The 18,218-nt window shown below is 40.8% G+C and overlaps 1 protein-coding gene across 4 annotated transcripts in view; it reads right to left on the reverse strand.

The window, feature by feature from the left end:
* Positions 1-455: 455 nt before the first annotated feature.
* PSME4 (proteasome activator subunit 4) overlaps positions 456-18,218 on the reverse strand; it is a 46,735-nt gene continuing 28,972 nt past the window's right edge. For 2 of the 4 annotated variants that reach the window (XM_071805607.1, XM_065836025.2), the window contains 21 exons: positions 17,409-17,540; positions 16,819-17,028; positions 16,488-16,624; positions 16,123-16,176; positions 15,339-15,468; positions 14,763-14,844; positions 14,068-14,221; positions 13,737-13,806; positions 12,987-13,112; positions 12,476-12,628; positions 11,624-11,728; positions 10,987-11,078; positions 10,756-10,887; positions 9,994-10,202; positions 9,636-9,721; positions 8,883-9,011; positions 7,973-8,128; positions 4,341-4,503; positions 3,197-3,330; positions 2,131-2,265; positions 456-2,020 (listed from right to left, as the gene is read on the reverse strand). In XM_071805607.1, the coding sequence (XP_071661708.1) occupies positions 2,131-2,265; positions 3,197-3,330; positions 4,341-4,503; positions 7,973-8,128; positions 8,883-9,011; positions 9,636-9,721; positions 9,994-10,202; positions 10,756-10,887; positions 10,987-11,078; positions 11,624-11,728; positions 12,476-12,628; positions 12,987-13,112; positions 13,737-13,806; positions 14,068-14,221; positions 14,763-14,844; positions 15,339-15,468; positions 16,123-16,176; positions 16,488-16,624; positions 16,819-17,028; positions 17,409-17,540 (2,589 nt within the window). In that variant the 3' untranslated portion in view covers positions 456-2,020. Of the gene's footprint in view, positions 2,021-2,130; positions 2,266-3,196; positions 3,331-4,340; positions 4,504-7,972; positions 8,129-8,882; positions 9,012-9,635; positions 9,722-9,993; positions 10,203-10,755; positions 10,888-10,986; positions 11,079-11,623; positions 11,729-12,475; positions 12,629-12,986; positions 13,113-13,736; positions 13,807-14,067; positions 14,225-14,762; positions 14,845-15,338; positions 15,469-16,122; positions 16,177-16,487; positions 16,625-16,818; positions 17,029-17,408; positions 17,541-18,218 lie in introns of all 4 variants that reach the window. The other 2 variants (XM_065836024.2, XM_071805605.1) reach the window with 1 other exon arrangement.

Raw genomic sequence — 18,218 nt, forward strand, 5'->3', positions numbered from 1 at the left:
TGATGAAAAACTTAAAATTCCTACCTTCTCAGCATAGGAGGCTAATACTGGATCCTATAAGTAGCTGCCCTTAGTGTAGGCAAAACGGCCCCTACAATACCAGCTCCATCAGGTAACCAGCCAACACGTCCTTTGAAGATGATTCTCTGCAGCAAATATTTTTCATTAAGTTCTCTTTTTTTAAATTCTATCAGCAAAAGTCAAACTTCCAACTAGTTTTTCCAACTTTAAGTGTACTTCTCAGAAGTTAATACGGTTTTTGACAAGTCTAACCAGGTACATGATATTTTTATGTGAATATAAAAGGTAGTTTCCCAACCATTAGAACTACATCTTTGATTAATCCTCCGTGCTGCCCTAACCGACACCTCATACAAAAAGCACAGTAAACCACCCTAAGTGGTATTCTCAAAAGAAGAAATTCCCGCTGTAGAAACACCCCAGAAATGCGGATGTTACAAACAGTCCATTTATTGGGTCTTAAACTACGTACACAATTGAAATAATAATTTTGGCACTACGCTATACAGTGGTTACACGTGTGCGCTGCCACTCGTTACATACCGCAGCGGGACATGGCTGTGCTTGGAATGGCTCACACTCAGCACCTACATCACTCACGTGGGTCAGTGCTCCTGCAGGATCGCGTGGAAACTTGAAACACGCACCACTTGATGAATTATTCCAATGTACCTCACATCCTATGAGCTAATCACACCGGAATATGTGATGTCAGCGTTTAGAGATGGCCACAAGTGTTGCATTAGAATCTGAAGGAGACGTAGTAATAATGAGATACAAGAAAACCAAAACAAAACTTCCGCCTTTCGGACACAGAGAGATATTCTGTTAAAGAAAAATAATTTAAAAAACTAATAATGGCATTTGATTCGATACAAAAGCCAGAACTACCACCGTATTAACATCTAAGTATGAATCTTTACAAATTAATCTCACAATGGTGTTATGTAAAAGGTTGCAAACTGTACAATGTTTCTTCAATGCAATGCCTCTACAATTTATACAGTCTTTTACAACTATGTAACACATATTAAACATGTCATTAAATAGCCAATAGATACCAGTCTCTGAACAAAGCTGCAGGCAAAACAATGCAGAGCTTCCACAATCTTCAAACAAGAGGCGCTTGCTCGAACAGCGACAACCTGCATGAGAACGTGCTGTTAAAGAGTCAGCCACTCCGTGCTTTCACACTTGTGCATACATTTCATTCCGTGAATTCAACCATCACTCGACAGTCCATAATTTGATAGCTGTGGGCTCTAATTATGTGGAAACACCCATAGTCTTTCACCCTTAAAAATACGCAGATAACCAGAGATTTTTATTCCACGCGTGGTCAAGCTGTCTACGAAGACCTGGCCAGGCAGCAAGAGCTTTCCCTCCCCATGCTTTGTCCTGCCCAGAGATCAGCAGCTATTTACATTTGATGAGGAAGATACAAAAAGGCAACCCTGCCCTGAGGTGGACTGAATGATACAGAGCCCGACGGGCGCTCAAATCCAAGTACTGAAAAATAAACTCTGAGAAAGGTTCCTGGTGCCGCACACTGACCAGGCGAGAAGTTGCATCGGCAGAACTGGAGAGCTTCACTGAGAATATTCTGGTTTGCAGCACGCTTTGGGGCTGCACGACTGCTGTCAGAACAGCTGGGAAGGAGGGTCGGGAAAGGAGGGTGAGAAGTGCGCAGGGTAAGTCGCGGTGTGCAAGAAAGCAGGAACGAGACTGCTGTGTGATGCAGGCCAGGGACAAGGGGCTCGTGATAAACCCGCGGCCAGGCTCTGCAAGCGCAGCTATGAGGAGGCCGTGGGGCTCCCATGGCTGCTCCCCGGGGAGGTGAAGTTCTTTTTGAATAGAACCAGGTCTTTAGGTTTGTATTTAAAAGTGGTTTTGATTAGGCATCAGTATTTCCAACGCAAAGTTTTCTACGCGATAAATTTCTTTGAGCTTCCTTTATTGTGCAGAAGTGTTCCTACAGCCTCATTTGTCCAGGAGAAACCTGAAAAGAAAGAAGACAGAATTCAAAATAAATTATTGCCTCGTGGTGTAGGGATTTCCTAAGCCTGATGTTGCTGTCAATTTATGTCACAACCAAATAATCTTACCTACCTATGCATAGTAGCAGGGGGACACCAAGAGGTCGGTCAGCACGAGCAGCTGGTCGTCCGTGAACTGCTGTTTGTGCTCCTGCCAGTTGTCGTGGTGGGTCCTCCGGAAATTCGACAGCGTCTTTTTCACAGTCATCTGCACGGCAGACAATCAGTAGTGATCTCTATCACTTATGGATTTAAGTCCCGTGGCAAAATAAATGTTGAATATAATACAGATATTGCTGAGTAGAGCACAGTGTTTGAGCAGTTATAAAGGTTCTGCAGAATTCAGCCCAGTTCCCCAGTGTTCTGAGTTTTACAGGTCTGGTTAAAGTCTTTGACCAGTGTCAGGCCTGCAACTTTCTTATAAAAAGGATCCTTTGACCTACAATCTTGAGTTTGAAAGAGTTAAGAGATTCTTATAAAGTGTAAGTGCAATGCTTTGCCCCTCTTCCTTATTTCAAACCAATGGTTTGGGTCTCAAAGAGTGAGGAATATTGCACATAAAGTGCATACAAGAAACAAGTCAGAGGAAAACTATCTTCTGATATAAAAATACTTAAGATTATTATCATATTAACAAAAGAGAAGTGCAATCAGTTTATTTCCTTGATTGAGCCCAGCACACCATAGCCAAATCTTTGTAAATGTAAGGAATTCTTCAGCCAGGAGCTCACTGCTCTGGTTAACACAGCAAAACTCAACAAAACTGAATAGACAGAGGAGAAAAAAAAAACCCAGAGAATTAAAGGCAACTATTTGAATTAAAAGCTTGTTTATAGGGCTGCTTATCAAACCTTGTTTTAAAAATGAGTGATTTTTTTGGTTCAGGTTGGTATTTTCTAGAATGGCGTGCACAGAAGTAGACATTTTAATGGTATAATTGTTGCAGCTTTCCGTTTATGCTTTAAATTTGAAAGCAAGAACAGAACTACCACACAAAATACTTAAAAAGTCTGTGACTTAAACTGTATTTGGAACCATTTAATAAAAAGCAGCAGAAAGTTTCTTAACAGCTTCCTGTTTATTTCTAGGAAAGGGGAACCGAGCCGAGCGTATTCTAGGTGTGCTGTAAGTATTTTTACCTCAATGGGCTGCGGATCGTTGAGGTGGGCGCTGAGGTCCATGAGGAGCTGTGGCATCCAGGTGGGGACGTCGTAGGGGCTGGACAGGATGCAGGCGCTGAGCCCCAGCACACCCGCGTGGCGCTTCACCAGATCTGCAATTACACGACGTTAATTGACATTTGCGGGGTCAACGACCTCGTCTAAGACGTTCCTGCACCACACAGCCAAACTTCAAACTGGTTCTCAGGGAAAACACGGCTATTTTAACTCATGGGAGTGACTGACGAGCCTATAGATTAAAAGACGTGATCTAATTAGGATAACGTACTGATCCTAATATTGAGTTTTGACCCTGAATTAAAACCAACCAACCAACCAGCTCTGCCGCAGCAGGGAGAGCTCTACCCTCTACAGACCGTATAGTCAAATTAATTCGCACGAGCGTATGGATCTCAAAACTGGTTTTGCTTTCTTACACAGAATCATAAATTCATGCAATGATTTCTATTTTTCATTTCTAATGCAAGAATATGTAAAAAAATTAACCTGCTGTATACTTTATAAACCTTTCAAATGAGTTTCCTTCTCTAAGAATCTTTCTCTCGGTGAACAGCTCACGAAGTACATCTCCACTCTTTCCTATTTCCGCATGGAGAATGTTTTCTCTAATACCAGAACTATCTGACAATATGGAAATCCAGCCCCTCTGGGTCAAAGGAAAGTAATAAATTAGTTCGACACAGAAATACATAATAAAAAAGCTTTTTTTCTTTTTTCTGTAGTAGTGTATTCTTATTCATGATCTTTTGAGGTCCCTTCCAATCCCTAACATTCTGTGATTCTGCCATTTACTCTGTAAATTAAATTCTTGAAGCACGTAACAAGGATTAGGATCTGCACTACCTACACAAACAATCACATACATCAGGACAAGTTGTTTGCCATTAAGGTTTGTGAATGCTTAGGGGAAAAACCTTTGCATGGACAACAGGTCTGATGTTTCTCTGCGTATATGTTCACTTTCTAAACACTGCTTGACCATAGAACAAATCCTATTCCATCCGGAGTGGTTGCGGAATAAACATTTAGGTGTAGCACAAAATACTCCTTCCTAACCTGCTACCGACACCCACGGTTTTAGTCTCCAAGGCACTTTTCTTACCACCAGAAGGAATCGTATCCACGGTTGAGCCCACGTCTCGCTTCCTCTTCTTGGGCAAGCTCATCTTGCAGAGCTGTTCGAAGTGGGTCTGCATGGGCGCGTCCATGGCCAGGAAGCTGCACTGCAGGAGCCCGCTCAGCGTGGTCGCTGCCATCTCCCGCACCTGGGGCACACGCAGCACACCCCACGATTACTACGCGCACACACGGAGCAACAAACAGGTATTTATGCTGGTACCACCCTGTTAAGCACACCCAGCAAGGCCAAGTCACCAAACTCTGCCCAAGAAGAGCCTTTAAAATATCCTCTTATCTCACAGATCATAAACTACTAGTAGTTTATTATATGGCTCTTTGCAAATTAATAAAGATGGTTCTACCGTAACATAAAACTACCTGCACATAATTTGTCATAAAGTGAGCTACTACTCAAGCCAATAAGGTAATTTAACTCTGTCATCAAGACATATATCACAATTAGCTTTAGAAAGTTTCAAACCAGACTTTGGATGAGAACAAGATGCGCCACCCCAAATAATCAACTCACTTGACAAAATTTGTAATAGCCTCTCCACTAACATTAGCTTTACCAAGAAAAAAGTATACTTTATTCAAAAGCATTTCGTTTTCTCCCTCAAATGTATGTGGAGACACGAGAACTGACAAAAGCAGAAGAGCTTTGCCACGATAGAAGGTGAGTTCTTGAGACAGAGCTGACTCTGTTCTACCCACAGCACAAGAATTCCTTGAGACACACAACAGACATGGGATTAATAAGCAATGACAACCAACTTCTGTGCTTCACGGGCAACAACTCAGTGCTATCACACTCCAGCGCTATTTACTTTGATGTCCTGAGTTCCAGTTCCTTTCACTACATGAATAAAAACAAGAATTGCAGGTTGGAAAAGAACAAGACTAAACTAAGTTCTCATCTAATTACCAAACCACTCAGAACCCAGATCTGCCTTTCCATTCCTCTTAGAACAGCCTCAACACGTTGTTAGCGGATTACAAGTAGAGACAATTCAATCATTCGCTTGTAAAAGCAAGTATAACCCATCAGCTTTACTAGTCTATCTCATCTACTCAAATCTTCCCAAACCATCGAGTTACAGAGCTATAAAACCATATTTAAACGGGAGTCCCTCCAAAACTCACTTCCACTTTCAATAATTGAGGGCTGACAAAAACCTCCCAACATTCAGAGTCTCGCAAAGCAGCTCGACTTGCTTAAAGGCTGAGAAGAGCTGCCAGATTTGTTGGTAAGAAGGTTCTGTTACACGCGACTGTAAACAGAACACATCTCTCTGGAGCCCAAACACCTCCCAGCGCTCTGAATGCAATGCAGCAGATTAGAATAAATCACATCCTTGAACACCATGTTCTGAACCTCCACAAAGCAGTAAGTCTAGCTGCAAGTGCTGCAATAATTAAACACCGTCCGTTAACAATGAGCTCTTGAGACCTCGCTTCATTCCATTTAAATTTCTACAACATATTATTCAAACGTGATCTACTTCGTTAACAGTGTAAGGACGGACGGAGCGCCCGCCTGTCAGTATTGTTTAGCAGCAATTTGTGAGTCTCTGAAGAAGCAAGCTATTAAATGAAACATGATGTGCTAATGCAAGACCCAGAATAGAGAGAAGCTTGGCTGTAAAGTGAGCAACTCCCAAGTGAACTGGACTCATTTACATCACTACTCGCTGCGTTAAAACCACTTTCATTTCTAAATTAATCATCCAACTAAAAGGAACCCTTTGCTGCGAGGAGCACCTACAAGCAAAGCTGCTGAAACCATCCATCAACAAGCTAATAATTCAACACATCTGATGCTAAATAACTTACAGATCGTCATACTCACATAATGACTTATAGACTATAAAAACTGCAGACTAGCAGCAGAGCAATACTCCTCCAATCAAGTATGTGGGTTTTTTTCCTTTGGTCAGAATTGACTGACCAAGGTCTACAAAACTGCAACAATATCAGAACAAAACCACTCAAGCACAAGCAAATCCCAAGTGCAGTTCTTGCAAGGGGCTCCTGACACATGAAAACATCCCAAATGACCGGGCAGTTTGCGAATGGCCACGCTAGCAATATTAGAAGAGCAAGCTGTGTATTACAGCAAAGAAGAAGATGGGCAGAATCGTTAGGCCTGGCACCTTTGTATCCAAGATAGCAATAAAAATTATAAATGTAACTTTTTATGAAGAAACAAAACCTCAGTTTCACAGGGTAAAGACACCAAATACTCGTTAAAGCTGGGGATTCTACTGAAAGCGCAGGTTAAAATCCAGCATTACAAAATACATAGGAATTATTCTGCAACATACTGCTTCTTGCCAATTATTATCAAGAAAACAAGATTACTTGTCAAAGACAAGCAAAAGCTTCCATGGTAACAACGTGACTGTAAGCGGCTGTGAGCATAGATAAGCTTTTTTGATTTGCATCTCTGTAGCGCAGAAGGATAATTTTGTATGTTTAAAATAACTCGATAAATTGTATTGAAGTGAATAAAAAGTATTTTTCCAAATGACATGAGACTCCGAGGTGTGGAAAGAAAAGCAGCAGCCAAGCACCCCAGAGAAGGATTTCCTTTGTGTTCGCCAACAGCACAAAAAGCAGCGAAAAGGACGGAGTGGGGTGAATGGAACAGACTGGAGGGTAACGCTGAAGATCCTTCACTGTGCTTGAACAAAGGTACTCACACCACACCATCTAACACGAGCCTTCAGTTCTGTAAATTAGCGACACAGAATGAAACACTTCCCTGATTCCCCCCCAGCTCTTGGAAGCCTGACAGACAAGACTCAGTGATTCACATCAGACACCATTTCATTCATTTTTCCTGAGAACAAGCTTATGGTCCTGACTGCACTTCCAAGCGCACCCTGTGTATGTGGATCTTCAGCAGCACGTGCACCGCAGCCACGGGTTTGGGTTTTATCTCCTGCCGTTTGTATGTGCTCAAGTAGCACCAGCTCAAGACACGTACTAAACCTTGTCAGACTGACAAGCAAGCTCACTAACTATCATCTTTTTATCACCATTAGTAACAGCAGCTGCTAGACAACTCCGTCCTAGTATGCACGCATCTTTCACAAAGCTAAGGAAAATCCACTTATACCTAAAGAAATACTTCCTTAGTGGGCTGGATGTGTTAAAAAAACCCCTACTTTTGTCATTAAGAAGCTGATACGATTAAACGGGAAACAGACCTAGAGTAATAAATAGTGGGTTTTCACATAGGAAGGCCTTTTACCTTGTTGAAGTTGAATTTTCTACCAACAGCCATGCTGATATTTACAGTAAAATGATAATATCCCTATTCCAGCTGTACTTAAATGAAGAATGAAACAAAGCAACGTTCCATTTTGTTGAAAAAGTAGGAACAATGGAACTGTTAAAAATCACTAATGAAGTATTTTCCGAACGGCTGTTTTCCTGGAATGGAATATTAAAAGAAAAAATGGAATAAGAAATAAGTTCTCCTAAGCTAGTGATGAATGCTAAGCTAGAAATACTTGCTGTGTTACTTTAGAACCGGGAGCTTTTCCACAGAACACAAGGGCAAGCAAGCAGTGGTGTGAACGCAGGCAACTCGGAACGGGTGACACTCGCCTCGAGCTGCTCGTCTTCCAGCAGTTTTATAACCAACCACCTGATGTCCTTGACCGCCGCTTCGTTGTTGAGAAAGATGAAGAGGTTGTAGAACACCATGGTCTGGAGGTAGGTTAGCACGGTATAGCGAGCATGCCAAGAATTGCTTCTTGCTGTCTGCAAGGGAAAATGAAAAACTTAACCATGAGAACAGAAGAATGTGAAAGCAAGCAGCTGCCTGATGTAAAGCTCACAATATTTAACAGAAAGCTTTGGGGCACAGTTGCAAATAACTACCCTTACTCAGGTATTTTTGTTTCATACTCTCTTCAATTTCCAAAGCACACATTTATTATTTAAATGATAATTTATTACAGGCTTAACTTGCAAAGTGTACCATTATTTAACAGGTACCCAATACTGTAAAAGGAAGCTGGCAAGTTTCTGCCTTTGATTGATAGGAACTCCATTCTTCTTGAGTAAATACCCATGCATTTTCATTGGTGTAGTTTTTCAGAAAGCAGTAGGAGTCGATAGATACACTGTACAAGTATGAAAAAGCAGAGATTCAAGGGCAGCTCTTTATGTGACAACTCATTTTGAGACTGATTTGGAATTGTTATGCTCACGAGGAGACACGTTTGGCTTAAACTAATCCACTGAGGAACTACATTTTAATTTATTAAAATATTGTTCAATTTCTTGTCAAGATACAAATTGTTTAAATGTTTGGAAGTAGGAAACAAAACAAAATACATTTACCAAGAATGTTTCAAAACACTTCTAAAATTACTTTCTTTCATGTCTAAGAAAACCAGGATTTGATTCTCTTCAAATCACAACTGCTGTAAAATCTTAAAGAAAACCCCATCCAAAGCACAGAGTGCAGTGGGTAACAAGAAGCTTTACGCTGTTCAGAGCCCATACTCACTTGTTTTAGCACCTGAAGTACCAAAGGCACTTGCTGAGGATACAGCAAACCCTGAGACATTAAGGACAAACACATCTTCGCATCTCTTTTGAGCTCATCGTAGCTATTGTCATTTTCTACCGGTGCAATCTATAGAACAAGATCAAAGAAGGGGGGTGGGAAAAGGGCTGGTGTTAGTAAGCAAGCATTGCCAACTGCAAAATCCTGAAAGAAAGTATATCAGTATTTCAAGTTCAGTTTCACATAAGTAAACCTTTATCTTGTGGTCACATACATTACTGTGGGATATCTGACTGCTGTTTATATAAAGACACAGGCCCTGGAGTGTGCAGATGTGTGTTAATGCAGATATGCAGCTTCATGAAAGAATGCAGGGACTAGAGGTGCCAGGAAAAACAGGATCCATAGCACCATTTGGAAAGAGTTGTATAGTCATGGAACAAAAGAACTATAATATCAGAACAGAAACAACATATACACACATTAATTAAACACTTTTTCCTCCCAAATGACACATGTACAGGGCATTCACCTACAAGTGATTACTGTCAGAAAACCATTTCACAGGCTGGATTACCAACCATAAACATACATAAGCATAAAAAACCCCATTTGACCTCCTCAGCATGCACGGTTTTTATCACCATTATTGGTTTGCTTTTTATTTTAAAAGTCCCTTATGATTTTGCTTTATATATAGAAGGCTTTTTTAAAATCAAACATGACTAATAAAGCAGCAATTAAAGCACATACCTTGAAGAATAAGGGCAGAAGCTGGAGTTGCTCAGTGACAGCTGTAGAGAAGGACCGTCCTGCGCTTGCCATCAACCACTTCAGAACTGTTTGTATGAAGAGAAATTATCACCGACTAAGAAGATAAAAACCAGTAAAGTTTGACCTTGTAAAGGTGACTTTATCACAGTATGTTTGGGATTGGAAGGAACCTCAGAAGATCATCCAGTCCAATGCCCCTTCATAAACCTCAGCCTTGTTACAGCACAGATCTGAGACGTGAAATTACGTACTGTAACTGTATGATTTGCAGACTTCAATCACCACCCCCTAAAATACACCCCCCAACCCCAATTTCTTCACTCATTAAGTAACTCACTAGTTTTTAAGAGTTTAATGCCCTGAGTTCGCTCATCTTGTTCACCAACTCCATTCTCTTCCATAACGTGGTTCTGAATTTCTTCATCTGCTTCCATGAGAGGTTTAAGGTTTTCAAGTATCCGGGTAGTAAATTCATGGACACGAGGAGATTTAGTTGCAGCAGTATTTGGCAAGGCAACATCTATCATGAATATGTAGGTCAAAACACTAGAAAAAGGAAACAAAGCAAGCAAGAACATACAGTTAATATGACTACTGCCTAGAGAACACAGCTAAAAGGGATCTGAGATCCATTTGCTGAACTTTGGAGTTTAATACTTATTGAAAATTTCCCTCTTCGCTTCAAAGTTATTTAAAGTTATCTAAAGACAAATGTTTTCCAAATACCCTCTTTGTAGATATTTGAAACAAACTGGGTTAGACACCCACTAAGCTACAACCCCTCTCTCCTTCGAACTAGTTCTTCAGTCACTGAGATGTTCTCTAAAAGATTCGCTGTATATTTATGGCTTATTAGGGCTTAGATGCAGTAAGGTGGGGAGCTTTGGTTTGGTATTGGTTTGGGGGGTGTGGTTTTCTGTTTGGTTTTAAGAGCTGAAGTTTCTGCAGCAAGTATGCTAATGATAATTTACCTAATTTCTATTACCAGTGTTCACACACAGAGATAAGCAGTCGCCAGTCAGCACAATTATTTAGATACTCAGTTACCCAAATAAAAAGAGGAAAAACCAAAAACCGAGCTGCAGAAGAGCACACTGACCTTCCTATTCTCTCTCGGACGTTCTTGTAAACCTGCGTGAGTTTGGGTTCCAGGTACTTGAGCAGCCGGTGCAGCAGCTCCGGCACCCGCCACTCCTGCTGCGCCAGCCCGCCTTGCAGCACGTACAGTCGGCTAGAAACGACACCAGCACAACACGCTCTCAACACCTTTCATCCCTGCTTTATTTCCTCCTTTATTCACTCACAATAAGCCAGCTAAAATTGATTTTACCATGCGTCTACAAATGATCCTCCCTCGCCACTCAGTGGAGACTCCAACAGCAATTCAAATAACCAGTGCAGTTTCCTGGGATCTCTGCTCTCCTGAAAATAAACAGGTATCGGAGATATAAGCAAACTGGGCATTTTTTACATGTAAATAATGTATAACCAAGGAAAGTTTTGACAGAGATTTTATTCGCATCCCTTGGGCTTATTCTATTAAGCAAGTGCAAAGTTAAGTATCTTTTCACAATGAACCTCAATAGGAGGAGAATCCAATGGAACTACACACAGTTTGAATTATTTGGTAAATACAATAAGAATAGAAGGAATTTTACCTTCATTTTTGACATATACGAATAATCACGTCTGAATTTTGCTAATTGCCATGGTTCTGGCTGACAAACTACGCTGAATTTTGCTGAGTGATTTCAAAGAATTACTGATCTAAGATGCTTTATTTTCTTTCTAAAAATGTTTTATATTGTTCTGCTCTTGGCAGACAAATTCCCAAAAAAGCGATGAAATTTTAAATGGATGTTATTTTTACACTGTATTTACAGCTTTCAGTTTTAGCTGATAAAATATACTCCAATACCCCTGTTCGTAAAGCTCTTATCTACATATGATCTGCAGCAGGTACTTACACAGGAGGTGGCGATGCACGTGCCCCAGTCGTTATAGGTTTCCACTGTGATGTTGGACAAAGCCGTTCGAAGCAACGGACACAGAAGCTGCCAAAGTTTTTCCACCTGCTCAGCAAAAAGGTGAAAGATTTGTCTATTTAGGAATAAAATGAATGTCTACCCTCTGTGAATCCAAATCCTTTTGTCTTATCAAACCATAAACCAATACCGGCTCTGGAAGCAGCTATGCTATGATATTTATAAAAGGAAATAAATACTTCCACAGGTAAGATTTTGGGAACCCTTTTAATTTTGTTTACAACGCGTTTAGAAACCGTGGACTACGTATGCACCATTTTCATGGTGATTTAAGTACAATCGTATCAGGGATGGCACACAGTTCGCTCTTGGTAGGACAGCAGTCCTGTACACCAATTGTCCTCCAATTTTAAAGTTTCTTGTTTTTCCTTAAGGAACTGATTCTCCCAGCATTACTTTTCACCACAGAAATTCATTTCAAGATAATCTAGACAGCTAGGTCTAGACTAAATAAAGATGTAATAGTGTGAGGTGGGCACAAGCACTTATTCCAATTGGAGGTTATAAACCATGTCTGCTTTGCTATCTCCTTACCAGCAAACTGGTTTTAATCTTGAAGCATTTTAAAAACACCTGGTATTACATCGGCACAAACCAAGCTGTGAACGGTGCTCAAAGTTTGGCAACGAAGCGCAAGGAGTTGCAACATTTTCCAGTCCTTTCTTGGATGTAGCTGACGCATTAAAAGCCCTTAACTTCACGCATTTAATATGCTTAATAACGCAAACTTATTCCTGAACTTCTATAAATGGCTCAACAACACTACTTGAGCACCTTCTCAAAGGTCCAGTGCTTCGAGCCCCGGATTAAGCCAGCTATAATTTCAGCCACGCATCTCTGGGTGCTCTCGTGGGAGTCGGCCACCAGCTGCTCCAAGTGCGGCTGCAGCACCGGCACGAAGGCGTCGTCGAAGTTTCGGAAGAGGCCCTGCAAAACAAGATGGGAAAGCATCTTCAGTCATTATCAGTTATCCAGCTGATTCATCGGCTTCCTAAGAACGCCAGAAGATCGTGAAGTGCTTGAGATTTGAATAGGCAGAAAGAGAAATTACTTCTCTTTTGTAACAGAATTATATACAAGTGTCCTACGTACTCTAAATATATGTTTCCCTAAGTAGTTATTCAGAAGAGAGGATTAATAGCATTAACCACAGCAGCATTCCTTTAAAAAAAAAAAGAATCAACATTTTGCAAGAGTGGGGGAAAAGCCAAGCAGTGTGTGGCTCTTCCACGCTTTGACAATTATCTACAAAATGGAAGTGATTTAGTTGCTGAACTCCAGTTACCTTGAAGAGGCAAAATCTGCGAGGATTAAATTTGTCTTTTCCTTTCCTGTCTTCTAACGACAAAAATTTGATTAACTGCTCAACAAACTTGGGGTCTGAAAAGTGATCATATATAATTTGTTCTGCCTGTAACAGGAAAAAAAGAAAAAGAGATTAGCTTTGAGGTGCTTGACTGGCACAGTGATATCCCAACCTTCCCAAGTCCCATTTTGCATTTTCATTCTATCCTTGGCAAAAATCATGCCTGGTTATCCACTCCCCTCCTCATTTTATAAGGAATATTGGGTAATGTTTCGCAAGGCTTTGGATCATCTTTCCTTCCACTAGCACGACCCCTACAAAGTAGCTATTCCCACTGTCATTAATTACCTTGTTCTAAACCCTGATAAAGATTTCAAAGAGAATAAGAAAGTGCTCATTAATACAATTATTCCGTGATCACTGACGGAGAAGCTGCAATACATTAAAATAAGAATTTCTTCTTGCACGCTAACACAGTCAGTGCGAAAATGAAGGAGAAAAACATGAATAAAAATGTCTTGTGGGGATTCAGGTTTCAGAACAGTTACGATTTATTGCTTGTTAAAAACATGATTATAACCACGCAGCCACAAAACTGCACAGTTGAGTTCTATCGCCACCCTGGTTTGAGACCAAGTAAGAGCAATGTGATCTCCACAGCAATCTGCAGACAATATTAAAAAGAAGGCGAAGTAGTACTGCAAAAGCCCAGGAAAGGGAAAGCCTCACCTCTGTCAGCTCCTCTCTCCTTCGCCCGAGCTTTGGTTGATGCTCAGCTGGAGCATAAACTGTCATCGTTCTGAATATGAGGAAAAAAGTAACACATTTTCAAAGTGAAATATAGCTTACCATAACTTTCTATATTCTCTATATTAAATAGGATTTAACATCAACTCCAGAAGAATAAAACTGAAAAGAAAATTTACAACAACAACAACAACAAAGTCTGTCGCTATAAATTTTTGCTCCAGCAAGCAATCCAGAATTATTAGTGATAGAATACTCTGAAAATTGTATAGTTGCAAAAACTGCAAACACGCATATTTCCCGCGGTACTCACCGGGGCCAGGTGTAGTACCCCCAGTGCGTTTTCTCCACAAAACAACACGACTCCCAAGCCTCCTTGGTCTTGGGCAGCCGCCCACTGTCGTAGTGCAGCCACTGGTTGTCCGCTCGGTCCCCGGCCTGGATGCTGGGAGGCTTCGGGCTGCCGCCTGCTTCCAAAGGGATTTGTTCACATCATCTGCCAAACTCCTTCCTCGGCAGCCCCAGCAAATCTTACAACCCACTTTTAATCAAAGATTCCTAAGAGCTTTTACGGCTCCCTCCCCCCGAGTCGAACCTGTGCACAGATTTGCCTTAGGAGATTAAAAGTAACACTAACAGATTCTTTAGTAACTTATGTAAACGTGCCATTTGAAATGATTTTTAAAAATGAATAAAATGGAGGTATACAAATTATTCTCACAAACTACAAGGCTTTCTGAAAGGAGAATGAGCATTTGTCTGAAGCTCTGACTCACTTCAAATAAGTGAATGGCTTAAAACATACAAGGATAACACGGTTTAAATAAAAAACCCCACCAAACTAAAACCAGATCAATTATATTCCCCATTCTGTCTGCTTAGGGCATTAACAACCAGAGAGAAATGAAAAGCTTGTGATTCTGTGTTTAATTTAACCAGAAAAAGATGCTTTAAAAAAATTTTAGGATATTGAATATTATGATATTTCTCGTATGAAATAAAACCTACTTATTTCATAAGGGCAGATGGGCACTTTCTTGTGCGTTCTCTTCAGCTGCTTCAGGATCCCGGCCACGGCCGAGATGGCCACCTGCAAGAAGGAAAAGGGCATTAACTGATCCGTTCCACACAGAAAGGTCTCTCTGATCATCTCATTGGACACATTTCAAGGCAGCTATTCGGTGCCCTACAAAGCCAGTGACAATGACAGTGAACTTCACCACCCCAGTGGCTGAGAATTCCCCAAAAGAAGCAGATCTCACTCATTTCAGGGGAGGGAGAACATGGTTTAAGTGTGACCTTTCTAACCCATAAAAACCTCCCCACAAATCATTTTCGGGGGGAAAAAAAGAGGTGGTCACTGGTTTCAAGCAGAGCGAACGGTGCAAACGTAACACGGAAATGGCTCCCTCCAGGTAAGAAGTTCAGATGGAAAAGGCAGATCTCTGCAGAAGAAACTCTGCAAAATTCGGAAGTGAATGAGAACAAACAGGTACGTTCCACATTTTCACCGTTTGCAGACTTCACATTGTTGATCCAAAAATCTAATGAGTTGCAAAGCAGAGATAATTACGTCGTTTTTACCTTCCGAACTACAATGGCATCGTGGTTGAGACACTGCACAAAGAACTTGATGGCCCGGACAGGCAGGATCCTGTCATCCCGCAGCAGCAGAGACAGAAACCCAATGCTTATGTGCTCGAACTTCCAGGGACTAAAATATTAAAAAAAAAAAAAAAATATATATATTAAAACCAGATACTAAGTTGCAGAGTTACATGTACTGCTTTAGCATATAAATGATTCTATGGATTAAGATGATGTAAATATGCTTTGGACTAATATAAGTAATACTCTATGCCACTGTTATAGTCAGCGTGTTTAAGTGTCATTCAGGGAAAGCTCATGTTCTGGGAACGCACAAGCGCCATCAAACGTCTTCAGTTAACGGTGTCTTCTGGATCTTGGCATTTGAATGTAGAATACAGAGCCCTAGGGGGATCCTTCAAAAGGTCTTAAACATAATATTATGTTACCAATTTCAATCTGTTAGGATGTCAGTGTTATGCAGACAGAACCAGAGCTTTTTCTCTCCACAACAAACAAATATTAAAACAATAATAGGTCAAACTAATGGACGTCAAAGCTGAAGTCCAAGTGTGATGATATCGATATTAACAAATCAAGCTCCCAATTAAACTCAAGACTCACTCACTTCTTTACCTAGGAAACAGTAACACAACCTTTCACCCTTTAAGGGTGAAAAATATTGCTTAGTTCTGGTCATGCTAACTGCACTTTTTGATGCAATTGATATTTATTCACACAGCCACCCCTGATCCACCCAAAAAAATTCTCATAAACTTACAGATTTCTTTGTTCCACACAGTCCAGCAACATGTTGACCAGATTTTCATAGTTTCTGAGGGGAAAAGAGGGAATCATCAACCAAACACTGTGAGAGAGTTGTTTCAAAATAGAATAAAAGTTCCTCAACAAAAGGTGGGTGAAGGCAACGCAGCAAACGCAGCACAAACTGGGAGGGCAGGCAAGAGGAGGAGGAAGGAAGGAAATGTTAGGCTGCCAAGTCAGGAGAGAAAACACACCACAACAATCCTTGGACGTTCTGGATTTGTTGAGCTTAAGATTTGTCTTAGCAATTTGGGATGATTAAATCTAATGTAGAGTAAATACTAGGCAGTGCAAGCTGGTATGAAGGGAAGCTGAACATACCGCAGAGCCTCGGCGTTCTTTTCTTTCTGCCGCTGAATTCCTAACTGAATCTCCTCTGAGCCGAGACCCGTGAAGTCTGAGCTGGGATGTTCTGATTTCTGCAGCAGAACGGCTATCTCAACACATTTCTCTGGAACCTGTCCATAGAGAACGTAAAGATATGGGATTGAGGAGCAAATTACAAGTTTTACAAAGGAATGCAGACCTGTATTTTTAACAGAAATCAGAATGTGATCAACATCAGAACATTAAATAATCTGAGTCTCAAGCGTTTATGTAAGGAGATGCTCTCGGAATCTAAGACTTTATCCCCAAGCAACCCGTCACTTACTGTAAAATCCAATCCAATGGTTTCATACTGCCTATGGATTTTTTCTGCTAGGTCATCAAAGAGTCGGACTATGGATGGTTTTTCCAAGGACATGGCTTTGCTAAGCCCAGAAGAAACAATCGCCGGCCAGGTCTGCGCAATACAGTCCCAGTCGTGGAGATTGGCCAAACACACTCCACTGTGATTTCCAAGGAGACAATATAAGGCACCCTGTAAAACGAAAAGATGCAATTTTAAAAAGTCAAAGCACGGTTCACACGTAAGTAACAGCTATCTACATAACCATGCACCCACAGAGAATACAAATTAATCTTCACGTTACCATATAATTAAAATGCACCATAAACATTCAGCTATGTGGCCTCTGTCAAAATACTGAAGATTTTTCACAGAATTCTCTTTGTGCTAAAGAACCATTTTAATGAGATTGGAAGCCCTGCCAATTAATTGATGCACAGAACAGCTGACTGATTCTTTGAATTCCATTATGAAGGAGGTTATTCAATGATCAAGTACCACACCTGGCCTTTCTGTGGCCCATAAGAACACTTCCTAAAGACAGACATGAGACAAAGTCAATGAGACAGTACTTTAAATTGCTTTTGAGTGACGTCTTGCCGGTCCGGACGCAAGAACTCCAAAACCAAGGGAATGATATCTCTGCAACAAAAGTTGTACGTTCCCAGAGCTGTGAAGAACGCCTGCTGAGCTTTACTTCTGACCTGTGGGAAGAGACGCCTTACTAGACAAAAATACACCATAGAAAATCACACCCTTAGCCAGTTCAGTCCCTTATGCACAGAGTTTACACCATGTATTTGTGCACAGAAACACAATTATATGTAAAGGTTGTAAATAGCAGGCTTCCCCTCACCCTTGCCCACAGTCATTCGTAAAAACCTACTTCTTATTTCTAGCATTTACCTGAGAACATCTACAGAGCTACAGAAAACTCTTTATGTTGCCAAACCCATTCAGTGTGTTTTTCAGATCATTTGAAAATCGAACAGCTAGAATAGCAGAACGCTCTTTAGAGCCCATAGACATCGTGGATGGATCTGAATTTATATACACACAGAGTTCCCAACCCAGCTACTGCTAAGCTTGTTCTGTAGATTTTTAAAGCCTAGGACACCCCCACAGCTACTTCCTGAAAGGAGATTTAGCATTCCAAGTAGTGTCAAACTGCTATATATTTATTGACATTTTTACTTGAATTATTATTTAGAAGCCTCAAATTAAGCCTCTCAAAAAATCTAAGATTTGTAACCTAAGCTGGCAACCTCTCCACTCAGTTCCAAGTTCCCTATTTGACAAAGAAGACACTATGTTTAAAGCCAAAACTATGTCAAAATAGGCAACTACTGCAAATAATTAAGGATTTCATGTTGCCATTGAAA

The sequence above is a fragment of the Patagioenas fasciata genome, chromosome 3 (genome assembly GCF_037038585.1).
Source record: "Patagioenas fasciata isolate bPatFas1 chromosome 3, bPatFas1.hap1, whole genome shotgun sequence".
NCBI lineage: Eukaryota > Metazoa > Chordata > Aves > Columbiformes > Columbidae > Patagioenas > Patagioenas fasciata.